Source organism: Phascolarctos cinereus, unplaced genomic scaffold, assembly GCF_003287225.1.
Source record: "Phascolarctos cinereus isolate Bilbo 61053 unplaced genomic scaffold, phaCin_HiC Scaffold_1;HRSCAF=81, whole genome shotgun sequence".
Classification (NCBI taxonomy): Eukaryota; Metazoa; Chordata; class Mammalia; order Diprotodontia; family Phascolarctidae; genus Phascolarctos; species Phascolarctos cinereus.
In genome coordinates this window covers 193,500,212-193,510,635 of record NW_027555514.1, presented here as the reverse complement: position 1 = coordinate 193,510,635, position 10,424 = coordinate 193,500,212, and the positions used below count along the sequence as shown (strand labels likewise).

At 39.2% G+C, this 10,424-nt stretch overlaps 1 protein-coding gene across 1 annotated transcript in view; it reads left to right on the top strand.

Moving 5' to 3' along the window:
- Positions 1–976: 976 nt before the first annotated feature.
- TULP3 (TUB like protein 3) overlaps positions 977–10,424 on the top strand; it is a 47,878-nt gene continuing 38,430 nt past the window's right edge. Inside the window, 1 exon segment of the mRNA XM_021001652.2 lies at positions 977–1,197. Coding sequence (XP_020857311.1) covers positions 992–1,197 — 206 coding nt within the window. The 5' untranslated portion in view covers positions 977–991.

Sequence of the window (10,424 nt, the reverse complement as noted above, 5' to 3'; positions counted from 1 at the left end):
TTAGTGAATGCTGCCTCTTTTTGCCTGTAGTAGAGCAGTATTTCATATTTAACAAAAGAAAGCCTCTGGCTGGTCAGGAGAGTGCAAGTTTGGGGTTCTCCTGATGAGACTGGAGAGCTCAAGGTAGTCAAAGGCAGGTCTAAGACAGAGCAAAGGAAATTCAGTAGATGACCAGAGGAAGAGCAGATTTAGGCCGGGTAGAAGGGAAGAGAATAAGCATTTATGAAATGCCTAATATATGTGCCAGGTGCTGTGCTAAGCACAAGGACAGTCCAGATTTCAATAAGGTGTATATATAGTTAAGCTTTGCATAAATAATATCAGACAACTTACTCTCATTTTAGATTAGGAAAAGAGAAGGGATATGGGTTTAATTTACAAACATTCTCTCATTTGTTCCTCAAAACCTTCGAGGTAAGTGCATTATTATTCCTGTGTTACAGTTGGGGAAACTGAGGTAAACAGGTTAAATAACTTGCCCAAGGTCTCACAGCTAAGTAAGTGTCTGAAGGGAACTTCCTGACCCTAGATGGGACAGAGCTCCATCCACTGGACTACTTAAGATAGGTCTTTGACCTATTCAGAGTAAGTTGGAGAACACTGGTGCTTCGAAGGTGGGCTTGGTGGTGGCCAAGATTCCTACAGGTCAGCCCCAGGGCTAGAAGCAGAACTGGTGGGCCGCTCCTCCGGGCAGGGACGGCACCTAACCCCGCCAGAGTTGGCCGCTTAGCCACGAGAATAGAGGTGGCTATGTGGCCCGGTGGAGGGCGAGCTGTGGACGCGTGGTGAGAGGGAAGGCTATGTCCGCCGCCGTGCCTGCCCCTTGCGGGCTGCGGCTGCTGGGGGCGTTGGTGTCCCGGACCCCTTCCTTTCCCCCACAGCGCCGGCACCTAGCCCCCGGACCGACAGCTCCCACGCAGGCGCTCTGCGCTCCCTCGCCCCTTCCCCTCCTTAGAAACCCTCCCGCATCGCCGGACGGGCGCGACAGCCAATGAAGCGGCAGCGGCGGCGCTCCGGACCAATGGGGGGTGGCGGTGGTGCGGGGTCCGGTTGCCAGGAGGCGGGCGGCGGCGGCGGCGGCGGCGGCGGCGGCGTCTGGAGCCGGGGTCGGGACCGCCGGGATTGGATGCAGCTCTCGCTTGCCGAGCGGCTCGGCATGGAAGCGGCGCGCCACAGACTCGGGCCCGGCGGGGATAGGTCAGCGCTGGGTAGTGGTCGGTCTCCCCCTGGGATCGGGGAGAACGGTGCTTGGCTGTGGAGGTCGGAGCTGAGTGGTCAGGCCTGGGGGCGACGGCTGGGTGGGCTGGCGGCGGGAGGGAGGGGCGCGAGGAGCCCCGGGGAGCCGGAGCTGGGGCCGGGCCGGCAGCGCTGCCCCCACCTCGGAAGCTGCTCCTTCTTGCCCGTTCTCCGCCCTGAAAAGGAGGGGTCGCATCTTCTAGTTCTGCCGGCACTAGGCCTCATTTTTTCCTCGTTGGAGGATAAAACGAGGATCTGCTTCCAAGAGATGCTGTATCCAAATAATATCAATAAAATAAAATCGAATGTGTTCGTTTTTGAGGACGTCGAGGCAGAAGCGTTGTTGGGTAGGATCTAGTAAATGACCCTAACTTCGAAGCTTTTTGGACGTTACCAGGAGGCTAAAAGTGCAAATTTAGTTTGCAAATATAAGGTATTATTAGTTCAGAATTATTCGGGATCTTTGCCTTACCCAGAACCTTTACTTTTCCGGCAGAGGGAGAGTTGGGGAAATAAAATCATCTGAAATCTGTTTTCCTTTGTTTAACTTACATTCATATAGCCTGTCAGTTTGCAAAGAACTTTCCCCATAACAGCGTGATGTGAGTAGAGTAATGGTTAATTACACCTATTTTACAGATTAGTAAACTGAGGTTCTAAGATTAATTGGTATGTGCTTGGTCTTCGGTTCTGATGCTTTCCACTACGCCAGATTGCTTTCTTTATGAGGTGTTGAGAGGGCAGCCTGAGACTTGAGAATACTGAAATCTTTGGAGAAAGACATTTAGCTTATCTGTAAACCTAAATCAATGTGTTTCCTTACAGATAAAGATCTGGTCCGTATAAATTTTAATTACATGCAATCAGAGAAGTTGAATACTTCCCCTGTAATTTCTCGTTCCTTTCCAAACACACTGATTTCTAGGGAGCTGTGGATTCAGCTCCTTTGGACAGAAAAATAAATTAGTGAACATATTTTGGAGAGTACATTTGGCTGAAAATGGTACTTAATAAAAGATGGGTCCTTTTTCCCTTCCTCCTTACTGAAGGGTACTACACATAGTAGGTGTTCAAATATTTATTAAATGAATATTTAATACTCAAGGATCTTTGATTCCATTTGGTATGAGTACTCCCTGCACTGATGAAGATGACAATTCCTTTAACTGCTTAATAATTGATGTTCATGATGAGTTGCTCTGAATAGACTTAATGGTCGTAGGAAGGATGGAGAAAAGAGACAACCCCTTCTTCAGTCAAATTCCATTCATTTGGCATTCCCAGAAACCTATTCACTGATTTAATTACTTATTTTACTTTTCAAAGCAGCTATGTTCATACTTTTTTCTTCTTAGACTTCAATGTATTTGGAAAAGGATGAAAAATATTCTACTTCTCTGATTGCATTTATTGAGTGAATGCAAGATGTCACACACACAGTAGGTATTCAGATATTTATTGAAGGACTAAAACTTCAGGCATCTGTGGTTTCATTGGTGTGAGTGTTCCCTCTTGATGTAGATGACAATTCCTCTCATTACTTTCTTTAGTAATTTATCTTAGCATGTTGCTGTGAGTAGACTTAATGGTATTGTGTGACTAGAAAAAAATTGTGTTTTCATGTTCAGTGTTTTGGTGATGAACCTCTCAAGACTTAGCTAGACAAACATCAGTCTGCTGGACGGATTAAAGTCTAGCTTGGAAGAACCTGCTGTGCTAGAGCCAAGGTCATCACCCCACCCCACCCCCAAGCAGGACTTTGGTGGAGGTTTGAATGAATTAATGAATTTAAAGTTTTATTATGTGGGTATTAGTTAATGTTTCACATAACTAATGGCCTTTAAAAGCAGGTTTTTATGATCCAGTAACCAGGAGGTAAAAGATTTTTAATTCTCTGAATCTGAAATCTAAAGAGATAATTTTTTGGAGGAGTGAAAAGGGAGGGAAGAGAGGAATGACAGGCAAGAGGGAGCAGTAGAGAGAAAAGAAAGCTTTTATGAACAATGTGGGAATGTCCACTGGAGATTGTTTTCTTAAAAAAAGAAATCTTACCTTTAAAAATGAAAAATGACACCAAAGGATAATTTTTGAATCAGGTAAGTTTTTTGTTTCTGCTCAGTAATAGTAGTATAGCTTTCTGTTGCTGTTGAGTTCATCTGTGGCTTAGAGAGTGTGAACTGACTTTGGCTTTTAGGTTTCAGATTTTTTATTTTTTATCAGAGATGTGGACAAAGAAATGCTTTTCATTTAGGGGTGATAAGTAAGGGGTCAGCTAGGTTCAAAAAATTATAGATGTATATTAAGAGTAGGAGTAATCCATAACCTAAACAAAATTTGTACTTGGTCTATTTTGCCTTGAAGTGCACCTGTGCCTATAATAAATAGAAAAGTCTTCAAAGCAAAATTAAACCTTCCCTAAATCTTAAATTAGAAGCCAAGTTTGTGATTTTGTTAGGGATTAAATCACAGGACCCTTTTGGGAATTGACTGTTTTGTTGTATAAATTTCTTCCTCATGGTAGGGCTTGGCTGAACCATGTTCTTTTGATGAAAGAGGAATTAGGATTTGTTGTGGCTCATTTTCAGACCTGAAAATTCTTATAATGGAATTCATTCATTAGCTATGATTTCTCTTTAGATGTTAAAAATAAAACTTCAATTTCTGCTGGGATTTTGCCCAAAGTAAACTTTTTCATTTTCTTTCTCTCCTTTAGCTCCTCAGAGTTTACTCAGATTCGTAAATTGTTGTTGCAAAATATACATCCCCCATGTTTTGAAAATACTTAGTAAATTATTTTGATAGCAGATACAAAGTGCTACAGCAAATGGATAAAAAACAAGCATCCTGTTTGGGTTTTTTCCCAATTTTTGAGTCCTACAGAACTAGAAAGGTAGTTTCTGTGTGTTTGGTTATTTTTGTTCCTTGGTATTGTTAATGGAGAAAAATTGGACATTTCTGGGTCTCCTAACCTTTGATTTTGGGTAGCTCTACTGTTGTCTTTCTGTGTGAAATTATGTTGTTTCTTCTGTATTTGTTTCTTTCCAACTTGATGCTTCCTCTTAGTAGAAAAAGTAAAAAATCCCTAAATCGTTCAGTAGATTAGAAACTTCATTTGTACAATGAGAATGATGATGATGATGATAGCCAGGTACTATGCTAGGGCACCTCACAACAACTTTGGGAGGTAGATACCATTATCCCCATTTCACAGAAAGGGAAACTGAAGCTAACAGGTTAAGTGACTTGCCCAGGGTAAGACAGCTAGTAAGTGTCTGAGGCCTGATTTAAACTTAGGTCTTCCTGATTCTAGGCCTGGCATTCTATTCATTGCTTCACCTAGCATTTGAGAATCATGCACACAATTCATTTAGTCTTTCTGCTATTTTGAAGTAGGGTAACAGTGAAATTAGCAAGGCTTTTTTTATATGGAAAATCTGTGGCATATTTATATCTACTGCTTTTTATCTAGTCACTGGAAATAATCTACTGCCACTAAATCTACTGGTTTTTACCTTATTAAGACTTTCTTAATGATTGTATAATGAATAAAGCTTTCTGACTTAGTTAAATCTTGAACTCTTTTCTGTCTATGAAGATGTTAATTTTTCTCTTATAGACCGGACCATTAAAGTAAATATCTAACACAAAGAGACAGAATAGTTTACAAGAACAGGTCAAGCTAGACTTAACATTTTTTCTTGACAAGATTACTAAATTTGTATATGAGGGTAATACTAGAGGTAGAGTTTGCCTAGAAGTATAAAAAAAATTGGTGAAGTAGCTCACATTTTGTAGAAAAGATGGTAGAGATTTGAACCTGGAAATAATTCTGTTAGATGGATTCTAAGCAGTTAAATAGTTACACTTAAAGAATAGTTGTGTCACCTTAACAGGCAGTGTTTAGTGATGTGCTCCAGGGATCTTCACTTGGCCATATGCCTTTTAACATTCCTATCACTGATTTGGATGAAGACATAGATGGCATGGTTGTAAAATTGGCACGTGACAAAAGTCTGGGAGGGATAGTTAACACACTGCAACAGTCAGGATCCAAAGAGATCTTGATGGGCTAAGGCAGTGGTGTTAAACTCAAATAGAAACCAGGAAGCATATTTATTTAGAAAACCACAAATTAACATTATGTTGTATTGCATTTTTACTTATTTTGTTAAACATTTCCCAATTACATTTTACTCTGGTTCCAGCAGCATTTAGGAGTTTTGTGAATTAGACATTGGGCCTAAGCATTGAGCCAAATCTAATCTTCTTGAGTACAAGTTGGAGGAGGGATTAGAAAGCAATTTGTCCGAAAAGTGTTGGAGGAAGGCTTTTAATGAAGTACAAGATCAATACAAGTCACATGTATGATATGGCAGCTAAAAATACTAAAAAAAGAACTTAAGTTACATCAAGAGACATAATTTTCATAGATAAAGAGGTATTTATTCTGCCTTAGTCAGACCACCTTTGGAATTTCCTATTTGGTTCTAATTACCCTGTTTAAAAAGTACATTGAGGGCAGCTACGTGGCGCAATGGATGGAGCACTGGCTTTGGAGTCAGGAGGACCTGAGTTCAAATGCGACCTCAGACACATAACACTTAATTAGCTGTGTGACTCTGGGCAAGTCACTTAACCCCACTGCCTAGCCAAGAAACAAAACAGAACAAAAAAAGTACATTGAGGCCAGACTTGGTGGCACATTTTTGTAATCCAGGGAAAGCTGAGACTGGTGGATCCCTTGAGTTCCAGAGTTCTGAGCTGTAGTAGGGAAAAAGCTGAGGGTGTATCCGGCATTAAACTGGTAAGCCTTTGGGAGGAGGACCACCAGGATTCCTAAGTAGGGTCAAATTGACTCTGGTCAGAGCTTCTGTACTGGAATGGGACCTGTGAGTAGGCTCTGCTCTCCTTTCAGCCTGGATGAGATAGGCAGACCTTGATAAGCTGAAGAATGTCTGGAGCAGGGATTTCTTAACTTGGGGTCTGTGAAATTGGATGGGGGAAAAATTACATCCTTATTTTCACTAACCCATAAATAAAACTTATCATCTTCACTTATTTAAAAACATTCTGAGAAAGGATCCATAGGCTTCACCAACCTGCCTTGAGGGTCTATGACACACAAAAAATGTTAATCCCTGATCTACAGAAAGAACAGCCTCAGAGGGCAGAACCAGCAGTAATAGGTAAAGGTACAAAGAGGTAAATGGTGGTTTGGTATCAGGAAAAACTTCCTAATAATTGGGCTATGCAAAAGTAGAATGGGCTATGTCAGGAGTTAGTGGGTTCCTCCTCATTGCCAGTCGTTGAAGCAACACCGAATTTGATCATTTGCTAGGTATGTTACTGTGATGATTACTTTTTTATTGTAGATTTGACTAAACAGCCACTGAGTCCTTTTTTGATTCTTCTGTGGTTCTGTCATAAAACTGGTACAAGACTTAAAAAAAAAATGAATGTACTTTTACCTATAAGCATGTCTGAAATTTTTGTCAGAATCACATCTATTACCCACTACAACCATATTTATGTAGAATTGCACATTAAAAAATAATGATTGTTGGAATGTCTCTACTACTTTTATCCCATGGTGTTTTAGTCTCACTGTATATGAGCATTGGAACTGAGTTAGAGGGCTGTTTAATAGTTCTGACTGCCATCAAGTAGCTGTGTGTGACTTTGGATTTCATTTGGAAAATAAGAGAGTTGGACTAGATGATCTCTAAATTACTTTATAGTTGTTAAAATTCTGTTACTTAGGACTGATATCAATACATCCTAATTGGTACTTAAGCAGTCTTATCCATGTAATGATCTTTCCATGCATCTAGATCCCAATCCATATTTTTGTCTTTTCATACTGTCTATTCTTGTGTACGTCCACCAAAAACCTTATAGAGGATCTACTCATTGTGCTGGATATAAGGATCAAATAAGATAATGTGTATAGAACACTTTGGCAAAGCTTAAAACACTATATAAATATGTTATGAATTTGTTTATATTTCTCTTATTCTTGATAAATTAAGGACTAATTTTTCATTTTTCATTTCTATTTTTACATTGGCTTCATTTCCAAATATATCCCTTCCTTATCTCCTGTCCAGAGAGCTATCCCTTGCAAAAGAAAGAAAGGAGAAACTACAAAAAGTGATATTATGAATATTTTAGTCTCTATGGGATCTTTAAGTCTTTGACCCTTTTGCAGTATATACCTAACAATGAGATCTCTGAGTCAAAAAGTATGAGTAATTTAGGCTTTTTATTACCATGATTCTAGATTGCCTTTCAGAATTCACTGCTTGACCAGTTACCTGTCTTTTTCAACCCTTCCAACACTGACTTCCCAACTTTTCTCATTTTTGCCAATTTGTTGGGTATGAAGTGAAATCTCAGAGCTGTTTTGATTTTCTTTTTGTTATTGATTTGGAGCATTATTTCTTATGGTAGTTAACAGTTTGCAGTTCTTTTGAAAACTTTGTTCATGTCTTTTGACCACTTACCCATTAGGAAATGGCTCTTAGTCTTAATATTTATGTTTCCCATATGACTGGATATCTGGGCTTTAACAAAAATATTTGATTCAAAGTTTTTTTTTCCCCCAGTTGACATATTTCCTTCTTATCCTGGTTGCATTGGTTTTGTCAGTACGAAAAGTTTACAATTTCATGTAATCAAAATTATACATTTTATCTTTTGTGATTACTTCTGCCTAGAACTCTTACCTCAGTTATAGCTGTAAAAGATAACTGATCTTGTTCTCATGTAATTTTTTTAATGATGCAACCTTTAATCAGGTGAAGTACAAATTTTCTGATCACATATACCCTTGATGTTGATTCTTAGGCCATTTCTTACGTCTGACAACATAGTAAGCACTTAATAACTACCTAATGATCGATTAATCCTTCGTAATATGTTGTGGCCTACTTTTTATCAAGCACTTTATTTCCCTGTGGGTCACCAAAATTTTGATTCTTCGGAAATTGTGATGATTCATGGTTTGTTGTCATATAGTATCAGCAGGAGAATATTGAACTTATAAAACAGAGGTGAGAATATTAGTGTTGGGAGCACCTCTGTGACCATTTAGTCCAGCCCATTATAACGTTTAACAAATGGTCATTGAACTTCTACTTGAAGATTTCCTATGAGAAGGAATCCATTGGTTCCTGAAGCAGCTCATTCTGCTTTGGGGCAGCACTAACTATTAATAACATCCTGAAGGGAGAGGTAGGTGACACGAGGAAAGGTTTGGAACAGCTGCTGTAGAATGTGTGAGATAGTGTCAATTAGGGAAGAATAAAAAGATGTCCATGAAACATTGAAAACCTAATTGTCAGTTGCCTTTCTCTAGCAGTCTTCATCAACATTTTAGTAGGAACAGAAAAGGTAGATGATAGATGAAATAATATTCAAAATAAGTGAATAAAGAACATAGCTTAGGAATGAAGCAGAGAAATGTAAGGATAGAATTATGATCAGAGACAGTTTCAGAGTTCAGGATTGTGGCATATTTGTAGTAATGGTGAAACGTAGGATACAACTATCACTTCTGAATTGGAACAGATTCACACCATGGGAGTTGGAGTTTGGGAGGTCAGTGTGTTTGATGAGGCATCAATATGCGTATTAAAGTCCCTATGAGTTTGTTAACTGTAGAAGTCATACCTGAGGGTTCAGTGGAATAGGAAAGCAGAGGAGAATATGGACTGTGAAGGGCTCAGGTGGATAGGGATGAAAACATGGGGGCAGTTGCAATGAGGAAGTATTTTCCCCTCAGTGGGCACTTACGCCAGTCATAAGGCCAAGAGGTAGATGGAGTTTGCCAGAGCCACTTGTAGGATGATAGAAGAATCTTTTGATCAGAGCTTCCACTTCCAGGTCCTGTGATAACTTGACTTATATTTCCAGCTGCCTCGTGTTTGGAGTATTGTAGAGAGTTTGACCCAGTGTCTGGCTTAGTAAAATGCAGTGTATTCCATATGATATAATCAATATGTGCATTCTTCTCCAGTACTGATCAAAACCCATACATGCCTTCTCATTCTTTGTGTCCCTTGTCATGTCCTCTACAGCATGTCCATACAATGATCTGGAGGCCTTCTACATTTCTTGATTACTCGATATATGTGCAATACATAAGGCTGTCCATTTGCTGTCTCAATATCTATTTGTGTCTTTTAAAAACTAATTTTATTGATAGCTTTTGTTTTCACATTGCCTGTATTTTCCCCTGTAGTCTTCCTTCTTCCAGAGAGCCATGCCTTTTAACAAAAGTTTTAAAAAGAAAAGAAAAAAGGAAGATCAGAAGAAACCCAATACTTGATTTTACACACACACACACACACACACACACACACACACACACGCAATATTTGACCCCATTGGACTCCCCCCACCTCTATAGAGATGTGAGGAGGTGTTTTGCCCTTTCCCTATGTTCTTTGTTATTCTGCAAATTCATCTATTATTTTGTGTTTTTTTTTCTGTTTACATTGTTGTAGTTGTATATATTGTTTTCTTGGTTCTGCTTACTTTTTAATCAGTTCATGTAAGTCTTTCAGTGCTTCTCTGTATTTATCATATTCTCAATTCTTATAGTAATATTTTAAAATATATTATTATTTATTTGTTAAGTATTTCCCAATTACATGGAAAGTTTTTTGTTTAACATTTTTCTAAATTTATTTTTTTTGTTACATTTAAGTTCCAAACTCTCTCCCTCCCTTCCTACCCCACACCAGAGAAGGCCACCATTTCTCACACACATACACACATATGTATAGGTATATGTAAAACCATGCTAATCATACTTCTGTTTATCGGTTCTTTCTTTGGAGGTGGATAGCATCTTCCTTTGTAGCTGATTTTAGTTTTTGTAATACTCAAAATAATGGAGCATTCACAGTTGTTCTTTGAACAAAATTGCTGTTACTATATACAATGTTCTCTTCGTTCTGCTCGTTTCACTCTTTATTATTTCATACAAGTTTTTCTAAAATCAACCAGTTCATAATTCCTTATAACAAATAATCGGTTTTTTTAAATTTTGAATTCCAGAGGCAGCTAGGTGGCACAGTGGATAGAGCACTGGCCCTGAAGTCAGTAGTACCTGAGTTCAAATCTGGCCTCAGACTAAACACTTGACACTGGCTGTGTGACCCTGGGCAAGTCACTTAACCTCA